Consider the following 13,394-nt stretch of genomic DNA (forward strand, 5'->3'; position numbering starts at 1 on the left):
TCCCCAATGTCCTGGGCTGAGTCCCCAATGTCCTGGGCTGAGTCCCCAATTGCACCCTATTCTCTTTTATAGTGCACTACCCTTGTTGACCAGGGCCCATAGTGCTCCAGATTTTTAAATGTAGTAACACTGTAGGGAATAGGGTGCTTATGGGTCCTGGTCTAAAGTGGTGCACTATAAAGAGAAAAAGGTGCCATTGGGGACACAACTGAGTCCACTATATATTCAATGAACTATTGATGCACTTCCAAAACACATACTGTGCCACATTCTGGATTTTGAAAGTTCTAAAATCTAGAACTTGATAGCTGACATGTAAAACATTTTGGGACTGTATCAACAGTGGACCAATGAAACAAATACTAAAAATAAATGTAAAACATTTTTTTTTTCCTTTTAATACTGAGGGATTGTCTGTGTACCTTGGAACCAGCGTCTGCACCACACATAACACAGCACAGTACAGGGGCTTTAGGAAAACAAAGACTGCATTTTTATATGCCGGAATTCCTTTGTGAGCAAAAACCATTCTTTCTTTGACAGTTTGACCACTTCCTGTGGTTTTTGGGACGGGCAGCAGTTTTCCTGTGTAGTTATATGGTTCAAACAACGCATTTGGAAAGTTTTCAGACCCCTTCATCTTTTCCCACATTTTGTCACGTTACAGTCTTAGTCTCAATTTATTAAATATATATTTTTTCCCCTAACAATCTACACCCATTATCCCATAATGACCAAGCCAAAACAGTTGATTTTTACATTAAAAAAAAAAAAAGTATAATTTTTTTTTTTTTTTTTAAACATAGGTATTTGGAGTGAAAGTCCACCTGATGTTTCTACAACTTGATTGGAGTCCACCTGATGTGAATTCAATTGATTGGACATAATTTGGAAAGGCGCACACACCTGTCTATATAAGCTCCCACAGTTGACAATGGATGTCAGAGCAAAAACCAAGCCATGAGGTCGAAGGAATTGTCCGTAGAGCTCAGAGACCGGATTGTTTCGAGGCACATATTTGGGGAAGGGTACTAAAAAATGTCTGCAGCGTTGAAGGACCCCAAGAACACAGTGGCCTCCATTATTCTTAAATTGAAGAAGTTTGGAACTACCAAGACTCTTCCTAGAGCTGGCCACCCGGCCAAACGGACCAATCGGGGGAGAGGGGCCTTGGTCAGGGAGGTGAACCTTCCAGAAGGACAACCATCTCTGCAGCCCTCCACCAATCAGGCCTTTATAGTGGAGTGGCCAGACAAAAGCCACTCCTCAGTAAAAGACACATGACAGCCCGCTTGGAGTTTGCCAAAATGCACCTAAAGACTCTCAGACCATGAGAAACAAGATTCTCTGGTCTGATGAAACCAAGATTGAACTCTTTGACCTGAAGTGTACCAAGGGTACTGTCTGGAGGAAACCAGGCACCATCCCTACGGCGAAGCATGGTGGTGGCAGCATCATGTTGTGGGGATGTTTTCCAGCAGCAGGGACTGGAAGACTAGTCAGGATCGAGGGAAAGATGAACAGAGCAAAGTACAGAGAGATCCTTGATGAAAACCTGCTCAGGCCCTCAGACTGGGGCAAAGGTTCACCTTCTAACAGGACAACAACGCTAAGCACACGGCCGAGACAACGCAGGTTTGGCTTCGGGACAAGTCTCTGAATGTCCTTCAAGCCAGAGCCCGAACTTGAACCTGATCGAACATCCCTGGAGAGACCTGAAAATATCTGTTCAGCGACGCTTCTCATCCTACCAGACAGAGCTTGAGAGTGAAGAAGAATGGGAGAAACCCTCCAGATACAGGTGTTCCTCGCTTGTAGCGCCAAGAAGACTCTGCTGTAGCCACTAATAAAGGCGTTTCAAAAAAAGTACAGAGTCAAGGGTCTGAATATGAATATGTAAATGTGATAGTTTTTTTTTTAAACTGAAATATCTAAACATCTTTTCACTTCGTCATTATGGGGTATTGTGTGTAGCTTGAGGTGGGGGGGGGGGGGCAGAGAGACGACGATGATGTAATCCATTTTTAGAATAAGGCTGTAACGTAGCAAAGTGGAAAAAGTCAAGGGGTCTGAATACTTTCCCGTATTTCCCCTGTATATCTATACTGAGCAAGTGCAGTGTGGGAAGGAGACTGTGTGTGTGAACTGTAATTGATAGTGTGTGTGTTGTTTTAGTTGGTGGCAGATTGAAACATGTCTTTTAGAAAATGCTTTGATATCTGTTGGGTATATTTACTGTGAGGTTCCAGTGTGTTTTATGTAGATAAATGCCTTGTCCCCCCCCCCCCCCCCCCCCCCCCCCCCCATGTGCCTTCTTTCTTTAGCCATATATATCACATTCCAATGTGAATTACCTAGTAATATCCTCTCTTCTTTTGAGCCAGGATATAGGCTAGTTCAGGAAAACACATTCTGAGAATGACTAGTTTCCATGCTTGTGACCTTGTTCCCGAAAAGCATAAAGTGAACTGGGTGTGGACTTCAATGTGTTTGTTACTGGCCACAATAAGCTCGCATGTGTTGAGTAGCATTTTGAAGACTGGAATCCCTATGAACCTCTAGTTCTGGACCTGTCTTGGTCCATATTGGTGGGGGTGGGGTGGGGGGGGATTGCTTAATGTCCAGACTTCAATTTCCTACTAAGGGGATTTACGCCATTAGAAATAATAACACAGGATTTTGACACCCACCATCTCCGACTGTTCTGAAATTATTTATGTCGTTAGAAACGGGAGAAGAGAAACATTCCTGAAACAACTTCATTGAAAGATCATTTGATCTCTGATAATTTTAAAGATAGCCAATATGGGTGCAATCAGTTATTTTCAATTTGACTTTTTAAATATTCAATAAATTATACTACCCAACATCCGACTCGAACAATATCAATATAATATTGGTTAACAATGATTTGAGGTATCCACAAATAGTAAAAAAAACACAGACAGACTCCCCTCCCCATCAACCGCCATTGGCCAGTAAATAGAATCAGTTCTCTGTTTGACAAGTAGTATAAAGCTGCGGCTTTGAGTATTGTTCATTCATATGATGTAATGTATTTACAGTGAATTTGGTAATAGGTCCCTCCCCTCCCCCCTGTCCAGAGAAAATAGCCATAGAGTGGGGCGGCAGGGTAGCCTAGTGGTTACAGTGTTGGACTAGTAACCGGAAGGTTGCAAGTTCAAATCCCCGAGCTGACAAGGTACAAATCTGTCGTTCTGCCCCTGAACAGGCAGTTAACCCACTGTTCCCAGGCCGTCATTGAAAATTAGAATTTGTTCTTAACTGACTTGTCTAGTAAAATAAAGGTAAAAATAAAAAAATAGTCCCTCCTCTCTACCTAGCCCCTCCTCTATACCTAGCTCCTCCCCTGTAGCCCCATTCCTCTCTACCTAGCTCCTCCCCTGTAGCCCCTCCTCTCTACCTAGTCCCTCCTCTATACCTTACCTTAAATAAAGGTAAAAAAAATAAGAGTGGTGAGGGGGTGAAGTCTACCATATGTACAGTGAGGCAAAAAAGTATTTTAGTCAGCCACCAATTGTGCAAGTTCTCCCACTTCAAAAGGTGAGAGAGGCCTGTAATTTTCATCATAGGTACACTTCAACTATGACAGACAAAATGAGAGAAAAAAAATCCAGAAAATCACATTGTAGGATTTTTAATGTTTTTTGTTGTTGTTTTTTGTCATCTTTTTAAGTGGGAGAACTTGCACAATTGGTGGCTGACTAAATACTTTTTTGGCCCACTGTATATATACACACACAGAGATGCTTTCTAATAATTTGATTGAAAAACATAACTGCCATGCAATGGTCTATAATTGTATTATTTTATTAGGGTTATCACAACATTTTTAGTCTTTAGTCCAATTTCTGCATCAAATCGTTGGGTTTATGAGAATTGCACCATAAAGGTAGACCTCTCAGAGAGCTGCAACCTGTTGGGCTATTCAAGGAGAGTTGGGTTGAAGCAGTAGGTTGCTAAGAGAAATGAAAATCCTCATTGGCTAATTTTAGCATGCTATAGCAGACGCCTATAGACTTTCAGTCAATGCGCTAATGCTAGTTAGCATTAGCTTGCTAAACCTGCATTTCAGATGAGGCACACAAATCCTATCCGCTAGTTCATCTGACTCTTGTGAAGTAGATTAAAGTGCTTCGTTGCCTAAATCCTGAAGTACCCCCCTTTTTTTAAAGGGAAGGTTTTGCATTACATTAAATCTATCCCTGTATCCACATATTTACCAAGTGACCTAGTTCTCCTTGTTATGCATGTCATGTTTTTTTCTTGGCGGTGTCATAAATGGCATCCTGTCCCCTTTTAATAGTGCACTACTTTTTAACCAAAACCCTATGGGCCCCTGGTCAAACACAGGGCACTACATAGGGAATAGGGTGCCATTTGGAGCACACGTTGTCTTGTCATCCTTCCTGCATGGACATTTTTAGTTCTGCCTACATGTGCATGTTTTTACTATTCTTTTATTCTACAGTATGCTTCTGTGTTTTTAGATTTGGGTAAGTTCCAGGTGACCAACTGTAGCCTGGAGAAATCAACCACTAGCCTCATTAGACTGTTTTGTTGTTGTTTCTATACATGACATGTCATCTTGTTGACTGTAACTAGTCACACTAGTAAGTCAACAGACTGGCAGATAAACAGACAGAATCTTATGTTAATTAGTTTGCAGGCTACAGTCTAGTTTGCAGGCTACAGTCTAGTTTGCAGGCTACAGTCTAGTTTGCAGGCTACAGTCTAGTTTGCAGGCTACAGTCTAGTTTGCAGGCTACAGTCTAGTTTGCAGGCTACAGTTTATAATTTAGTCTAGTTTGCAGTCTATAGTGTCCTTTATAGTTTTGTCTGGTTTATAGTCTGGTCTATAGTTAAGTCTGTAGTTTATAGTTTAGTCTCTATTTTATAGTGTAGTTTATAGTCTGCAGTCTATAGTTTACAGTCTATAGTGTAGTTTACAGTGTAGTCTTTAGTTCAGTGTTAACCGAGCGTTCTTGTCTTTGACTTTCGAACAGGAAACTCCTCCTGCCAATAAGTGTTCTTCCGCTTATCCCTGGCCAACACTGCTCCTCACCACACACTGCTCCTCACCACACACTGCTCCTCAACACACACTGCTCCTCAACACACACTGCTCCTCACCACACACTGCTCCTCAACGCACACTGCTCCTCACCGCACACTGCTCCTCACCGCACACTGCTCCTCAACACACACTGCTCCTCAACACACACTGCTCCTCAACGCACACTGCTCCTCAACGCACACTGCTCCTCAACGCACACTGCTCCTCAACGCACACTGCTCCTCAACGCACACTGCTCCTCACCGCACACTGCTCCTCAACGCACACTGCTCCTCAACGCACACTGCTCCTCAACGCACACTGCTCCTCAACGCACACTGCTCCTCAACGCACACTGCTCCTCACCGCACACTGCTCCTCAACGCACACTGCTCCTCAACGCACACTGCTCCTCAACGCACACTGCTCCTCACCGCACACTGCTCCTCAACGCACACTGCTCCTCACCGCACACTGCTCCTCACCGCACACTGCTCCTCAACGCACACTGCTCCTCAACGCACACTGCTCCTCAACGCACACTGCTCCTCACCGCACACTGCTCCTCACCGCACACTGCTCCTCAACACACACTGCTCCTCAACACACACTGCTCCTCAACACACACTGCTCCTCACCACACACTGCTCCTCAACACACACTGCTCCTCAACACACACTGCTCCTCAACACACACTGCTCCTCAACACACACTGCTCCTCAACACACACTGCTCCTCAACACACACTGCTCCTCAACACACACTGCTCCTCAACACACACTGCTCCTCAACACACACTGCTCCTCAACACACACTGCTCCTCAACACACACTGCTCCTCAACACACACTGCTCCTCAAGACCGTGTGCATTTATAGGAATCATTTCTCATAGGCCTAAATACATTTAATTTGTTTTGACTGACAGTCAGATAACCATCTTTCATCACCAAGTTAGACGGTCTGGGCCTGGGACCGGCCGCTTTCTGAAGAGGGTCTGGGCCTGGGACCGGCCGCTTTCTGAAGACGGTCTGGGCCTGGGACCGGCCGCTTTCTGAAGACGGTCTGGGCCTGGGACCGGCCGCTTTCTGAAGACGGTCTGGGACCGGACGCTTTCTGAAGACGGTCTGGGCCTGGGACCGGCCGCTTTCTGAAGACGGTCTGGGCCTGGGACCGGACGCTTTCTGAAGACTGTCTGGGCCTGGGACCGGCCGCTTTCTGAAGACTGTCTGGGCCTGGGACCGGACGCTTTCTGAAGACTGTCTGGGCCTGGGACCGGCCGCTTTCTGAAGACTGTCTGGGCCTGGGACCGGCCGCTTTCTGAAGACGGTCTGGGCCTGGGACCGGACGCTTTCTGAAGACTGTCTGGGCCTGGGACCGGACGCTTTCTGAAGACTGTCTGGGCCTGGGACCGGCCGCTTTCTGAAGACTGTCTGGGCCTGGGACCGGACGCTTTCTGAAGACGGCCTGGGCCTGGGACCGGACGCTTTCTGAAGACGGTCTGGGCCTGGGACCGGACGCTTTCTGAAGACGGTCTGGGCCTGGGACCGGCCGCTTTCTGAAGACGGCCTGGGCCTGGGACCGGACGCTTTCTGAAGACGGTCTGGGCCTGGGACCGGCCGCTTTCTGAAGACGGTCTGGGACCGGACGCTTTCTGAAGACGGTCTGGGCCTGGGACCGGCCGCTTTCTGAAGACTGTCTGGGCCTGGGACCGGACGCTTTCTGAAGACTGTCTGGGCCTGGGACCGGCCGCTTTCTGAAGACTGTCTGGGCCTGGGACCGGCCGCTTTCTGAAGACGGCCTGGGACCTGCTGCTTGGCAAAATGCATAGAATTGCAGGATATTAGCTTCAAAACTGAAACATATTTTCCTGCCGCCATGTTACCTTTCTAGCTAATAGGCTGTTAGTAAACTTCCAGTAAACTGTGGGAAGGTCAAAGTAATGACACTCTGTCAAATCAAAAAACATTTTTTTTAAGTTTAACTTCTACCTGACATTTTCATTCACCTGATTTGACAATACGTGATTTATTTATTTGTTATATATGCATATGATGGGGGGGTCCTTGGGTCTCCAGTTTGCCTAGTTTTTATTTTACCTTTATTTAACTAGGCAAGTCAGTTAATTAAGAACAAATTCTTATTTTCAATGACGGCCTAGGAACAGTGGGTTAACTGCCTGGTCAGGTGCAGAACGACAGATTTTGTACCTTGTCAGCTCGGGGATTTGAACCAGTCCAATGCTCTAACCACTAGGCTACCTGCCACCCCAAAGTCAGGGGTCCCTGGCAGTTTGCCTAGTCAGGGGTCCCTGGGCAGTTTGCCTAGTCAGGGGTCCCCAGGCAGTTTGCCTAGTCAGGGGTCCCCGGGCAGTTTGCCTAGTCAGGGGTCCCTGGGCAGTTTGCCTAGTCAGGGGTCCCTGGGCAGTTTGCCTAGTCAGGGGTCCCTGGGCAGTTTGCCCAGTCAGGGGTCCCTGGGCAGTTTGCCTAGTCAGGGGTCCCTGGGCAGTTTGCCTAGTCAGGGGTCCCTGGGCAGTTTGCCTAGTCAGGGGTCCCTGGGCAGTTTGTCTAGTCAGGGGTCCCTGGGCAGTTTGCCTAGTCAGGGGTCCCTGGGCAGTTTGTCTAGTCAGGGGTCCCTGGGCAGTTTGCCTAGTCAGGGGTCCCTGGGCAGTTTGTCTAGTCAGGGGTCCCTGGGCAGTTTGTCTAGTCAGGGGTCCCTGGGCAGTTTGTCTAGTCAGGGGTCCCTGGGCAGACTTAAGTCACGGAACAGAAGTCTGTTTTCATTTCATACACCGTATAGTTCCGGACTGTGTTGTTGAATTGATGCACTGCCAGAGGCTCTCTGTCTACGACTCTGCATTGCATTGTTTACATTTCTACATTTATTTCACCTTGATAACCTCTGGCCAAGATAAAGCAAAGCAGTTCGACACATACAACAACACAGAGTTACACATGGAGTAAAACAAACATACAGTCAATAATACAGTAGAACAAAAGAAAACAAAAAGTCTATATACAGTGAGCGTAAATGAGGTAAGATATCTTGATACTCCCCATCCCGGATCCGGGATCGTGAATAAAGCCTCAGGCTCATTAGCATAACGCAACGTTAACGATTTCTGAAAATCGCAAATAAAATGAAAATAATGCGTCTGCTCTCAAGCTTAGCCTTTTCTTAACAACACTGTCATCTCAGATTTTCAAAATATGCTTTTGAACCATAGCAATTCACTAATGTGTGTAAGAGTATGCAAAGCTAGCTTAGCATTTTGAGTAGCATTTAGCATGCAACATTTTCACAAAAACCAGATAACCAAATAAATAAAATCATCTACCTTTGAAGAGCTTCTGATGTTTTCAATGAGGAGACTCTCAGTTACATAGCAAATGTTCAGTTTTCCCTGAAAGAATCTTTGTGTAGGAGAAATCGCTCCGTTTTGTACATCACATTTGGCTACCGAAACGAACCGAAAATTCAGTCACCAACAACGTCAAACTTTTTCCGAATGAATTCCATAATATCGACCGAAACATGGCAAACGTTGTTTGGAATCAATCCTCAAGGTGTTTTTTCACATATCTCTTCATTGATATATCGTTCGTGGAAGCCTGCTTTCTTCTCTGAATTCCATGGAAAAATACTTGCAGCTGAGGTTTGCGCACCAATTTCGGCGCAGGACACCGGGCGGACACCTGGTAAATGTGGTCTCTTATGGTCAATCTTCCAATGATATGCCTACAAATACGTCACAATGCTGCAGACACCTTGGGGAAACGACAGAAAGGGCAGACTCATTCCTCTCGCATTCACAGCCATATAAGGAGACAATGGAAAACGGAGCCTCAAAAATCCTGCTGATTTCCTGGATGCCGTTTCATCTTGGTTTTGCCTGTAGCTCACGTTCTAGGGCACGCACAGACAATATCTTTGCAGTTCTGGAAACGTCAGAGTGTTTTCTTTCCAAAGCTATCAATTATATGCATAGTCGAGCATCTTTTTGTGACAAAATATCTTGTTTAAAACGGGAACGTTTTTCATCCAAAATTGAAATAGCGCCCCCAGAGTTTCAAGATTAAGGCAATAAATAGGCCATGGTGGTGAAGTAATTACAATATAGCAATTAAACACTGGAGTGGTAGATGTGCAGAAGATGAATGTGCCAGTAGAGATACTGGGTGCAAAGGAGCGAGATAAATAGAGTAGGGGATGAGGTAGTTGTTTGGGCTATTGACATATGGGCTATGTACAGGCATTCCTGTGATATGTTTTGGCTAAGGAGAGGGCAGGGGGTTGGCTCTGTGGTTTGTTATCATACCAAACAGTTCAGTGTTCCAAGAAGAAATGGTCCATATTAATGAAGCCTTTTCAAAATAACAGTTCGAATTAGCTTCACCTACCGGTGATTTAGACCTTCTGACCTCAATCACATGACTGGCTGCTGTTGATCCCAAACTGTTGCTGTTGCGTAGGAGGAGCCAACGATGGCTCTTGTAAAAAAAAACAAAAAAAAAAACAGGGAAGTTGAGCAAACAAGTCCAACTTCTGGCATTGAAACACATTCATCTTTCATTCATAACACTATGTTATTGACCATGGTATGATATAAACACTGTCTGTGAAAGATGTAGTGTGTGTGTGTGTGTGTGTGTGTGTGCGTGTGTGTGTGTGGGTGAAAGATGTGTGTGTGTGTGTGTGTGTGTGTGTGTGTGTGTGTGTGTGTGTGTGTGTGTGTGTGTGTGTGTGTGTGTGTGTGTGTGTGTGTGTGTGTGTGTGTGTGTGTGTGTGTGTGTGTGTGTGTGTGTGTGTGTGTGTGTGTGTGTGTGTGTGCGTGTGTGTGTGTGGGTGAAAGATGTAGTGTGTGTGTGTGGGTGAAAGATGTAGTGTGTGTGTGCGTGTGTGCGTGTGTGTGTGTGGGTGAAAGATGTAGTGTGCGTGTGTGTGTGTGTGTGTGTGTGTGGGTGAAAGATGTAGTGTGCGTGTGTGTGTGTGTGAAAGATGTAGTGTGCGTGTGTGTGTGTGTGTGGGTGAAAGATGTAGTGTGTGTGTGTGTGTGTGTGTGTGTGTGTGTGTGTGTGTTCACACTGGTATCCACAATGTAATTGAAAGTGAGAAGTGTTTGTGTTTTAAGCCAAAGCAGCAACACTTCATTAAGCCTAGGCTTTGTCCCAAATGGCACCCCATCTACATATATAGTGCACTACTTATAACCAGACCCCTTTACAGGCCTTAGTTAAAAGTAGTGCCCCCTAAAATAGGGAATAAGGTGCCATTTCGGATGCACGCCTAGTTTCCATGATTTAAAATGAAGTGTAAGAGTCGAGCATCACTAGCACCCCCCCCCCCACACACACCTCCCCCAGTGTGGAGGAAGTGCTGCTTGATTGAACTTCAAGGCAGTTCAATTGTTGTTGTTTTGATATAAGAAGTGAAACTATAAACATGTTCTCTCCTCGCTGAATTAGATTTATCTACAGTGTTTGTTTTCCTCCTTCAAACTACAAGTCGATAAGTGTCTCTTGTGGAGAGGTTCCAAACTCCCAATCACTTACACTCTCCTCTTTCTCCCTGCTCTCCTCTTTCTCCCCACTCTCCCTCCCTCTCTCCTCTCTCCCTCCCTCTCTCCCTGCTCTCCTCTCTCCCTCCCTCTCTCCCCCTCTATCCCTGCTCTCCTCTCTCTCGCCCTCTCTCCCCCTCTATCCCTGCTCTCCTCTCTCCCCCTCTCCCTGCTCTCCTCTCTCTCGCCCTCTCTCCTCTCCCTCCCTCTCTCCCCCTCTATCCCTGCTCTCCTCTCTCTCGCCCTCTCTCCTCTCTCCCTCCCTCTCTCCCCCTCTATCCCTGCTCTCCTCTCTCTCGCCCTCTCTCCTCTCTCCCTCCCTCTCCCCCTCTATCCCTGCTCTCCTCTCTCTCGCCCTCTCTCCCTCCCTCTCTCCCCTCTATCCCTGCTCTCCTCTCTCTCGCCCTCTCTCTCCCTCCCTCTCTCCCCTCTATCCCTGCTCTCCTCTCTCTCGCCCTCTCTCCTCTCTCCCTCCCTCTCTCCCCCTCTATCCCTGCTCTCCTCTCTCTCACCCTCTCTCCTCTCTCCCTCCCTCTCTCCCCCTCTATCCCTGCTCTCCTCTCTCTCGCCCTCTCTCCTCTCTCCCTCCCTCTCTCCCCCTCTATCCCTGCTCTCCTCTCTCTACAAGTTGATAACAGTCTCTTGTGGAGAACTCCCAATCACTTACACGTGTATGCTTAGTTTACGCCGAAATGTTGCTTCAGAACAGATCATTACTGGCCAGCAAACGTCTTCATAGTGGTGATGTACAATGATTTAAATAGAAGGTAATGAAATACCAGAATGCACTACAGTATGCAAGTAATTGTTCAGACAACGAGTATAACAGCAGTTTTAGGTTGATTTTTCTTTCTTTTTTTTTCTGCCAAATCTATCGATCCGCAACAGGCCGTGGCGGACACCTATTTGTTTAGTCTTTCAGCTCAGTTAGAAGCTATACTCACTACTTTCTCTCCCCACGTGTCTCCTTCAGGCCTACAACATCCATGTGAACGGCGTTCTCCATTGTCGGGTTCGCTACAGTCAGCTGCTGGGACTACACGAACAGGTACCAATAGAATATATTCCTCTGAGTGCTGTTCTAGGACCAGATCCCCCTTCAACATGTCATCGTATTGCCTGATGACTCAAAACTGAATTATTATGACCTATCTAGCCAGGCAAGTCATCTTATTCATTGGGATCTACGAGGCAAAAATGATCTGAGATCAACAATCGTACTCTGAGAGGCTTTGACTGTTTACACAGGCAGCCCAGTTATGATCTCTCCCTACTAATTCCTCTTTTGACCAATCAGATCAGCTCTTTTGCCCATAATTGGGCAAAAGATTAGAATTGAGCTGCCTGTGTAAACACAGCCCATGTGAATGCAGGCCCAAGGCTTCAATTGAAACCAATTAAGGTCAAGTTATTTTTGGAGCGTCAATTGAGCTGGACAAAGGGGGCCCCCAGCTCCATCACACGTCAGCAATGGTCCGTGCCAGGGGTAACACTGCTACGAACGTCAAAACATCACCTCGACGCTACCACCTGCCATTTCCTCACCTTGGCCTCACGTCTCTTAACTATTACAACTGTCCTGCTTGATGTTCAGCCTTGAACCAGAACTAGAACCAACCTCAAGCCTGGGAGTTTAAAAAGTGAAAGGCGTTTTCATGGAAGGAATGTTCTTCTTGGCCTTGTTCATTTACTTCTCCTTTTACCTGTTTGCGAAACTGTAGTCTGACTCTCTACAGTCAACCTGAAAATGCTACAGAGGAAGTCAAGTTTGTTTGCCCAGAAACTGTCTATTAAAAAAAATGAAATTGAAAGGTCCGTTTAGGACCTAATAAGGAAGGACTTTGTCTTAGATGTAGGATGCTATGTGGGTTGCTATGACAGCTAATGGGTAGTAGTCAACCCTTTTGTTCAGGCTATCGTCCTCTGGTCTCTTCCTCCATCTGACCACTGCTACAGTAGCTGTGACATCTCACCACTGTATGTAAAGGCTGCACATCATGCGTCAACACACATGATCAAGGATTAAAGGAACAACAGGTTCTCCGTCGTCAAGGCTGCGTTCTGTACACCGCCGTTGCTAGGTAACACTGCGTGGGATGGAATACACACACGGCTTGTTCTCAACGGCGCCCTATTCCCTATTTTAGAGTGCGCTACTTTCGACCACTAGATAGGGAATAGGGTGCCGTTTCGGAACTGGGTCACGGTCACGTCTGACTGTTATGGTAGTCACGGATACTACCCCACGGGTTGCCATGGCGCACGTTTCCCTGTAACCACGCCAACCTCTGTTTTTTTTTATTTATTGCGGTGCCACTTCGTCTAATTTACATCTGACAGAATGTGAATGTTAACGCTGCTCTTTGTAACCCCTGGTTACCACCTCCGTTACCACCTCCGTCTGATCACCTGGAGCCCCGTATCTCCTCAACTGGTATGAAAACACCGCCGGCCATCACTTACAGATCAACTACAGTAAAATAATGATGTATTTTCAGCAGAAACAACAGGGTGAGACGTCTCTTTTGAAACCAGGTTTGAACTTGCTGCGGTAAAAATGCTCTTAGGAAGAGTTGAGCATCTTATTGTGCATTTTGTATAGACACTAGTATCATTTTCTTAGTCTCATCTGTCAGTAGTCACTGTCAACGCTACAGGTCAAACCCATTGCTCCTGGATGTTCCTCCTGGACACGTCCCTGTCAACACCACGGTACGAACCCATTCCTCCTGGATGTTCCTCGTGGACACGTCCCTGTCAAC

At 46.3% G+C, this 13,394-nt stretch overlaps 1 protein-coding gene across 2 annotated transcripts in view; it reads left to right on the forward strand.

Moving 5' to 3' along the window:
- LOC135557990 (sorting nexin-17) overlaps positions 1–13,394 on the forward strand; it is an 86,911-nt gene that overhangs the window by 6,401 nt on the left and 67,116 nt on the right. For both annotated transcript variants that reach the window (XM_064991749.1, XM_064991748.1), the window contains exon 2: positions 11,606–11,680. In XM_064991749.1, the coding sequence (XP_064847821.1) occupies positions 11,606–11,680 (75 nt within the window). The remainder of the gene's footprint in view (positions 1–11,605; positions 11,681–13,394) is intronic.

The sequence above is a fragment of the Oncorhynchus masou genome, chromosome 16 (assembly GCF_036934945.1).
Source record: "Oncorhynchus masou masou isolate Uvic2021 chromosome 16, UVic_Omas_1.1, whole genome shotgun sequence".
NCBI lineage: Eukaryota > Metazoa > Chordata > Actinopteri > Salmoniformes > Salmonidae > Oncorhynchus > Oncorhynchus masou.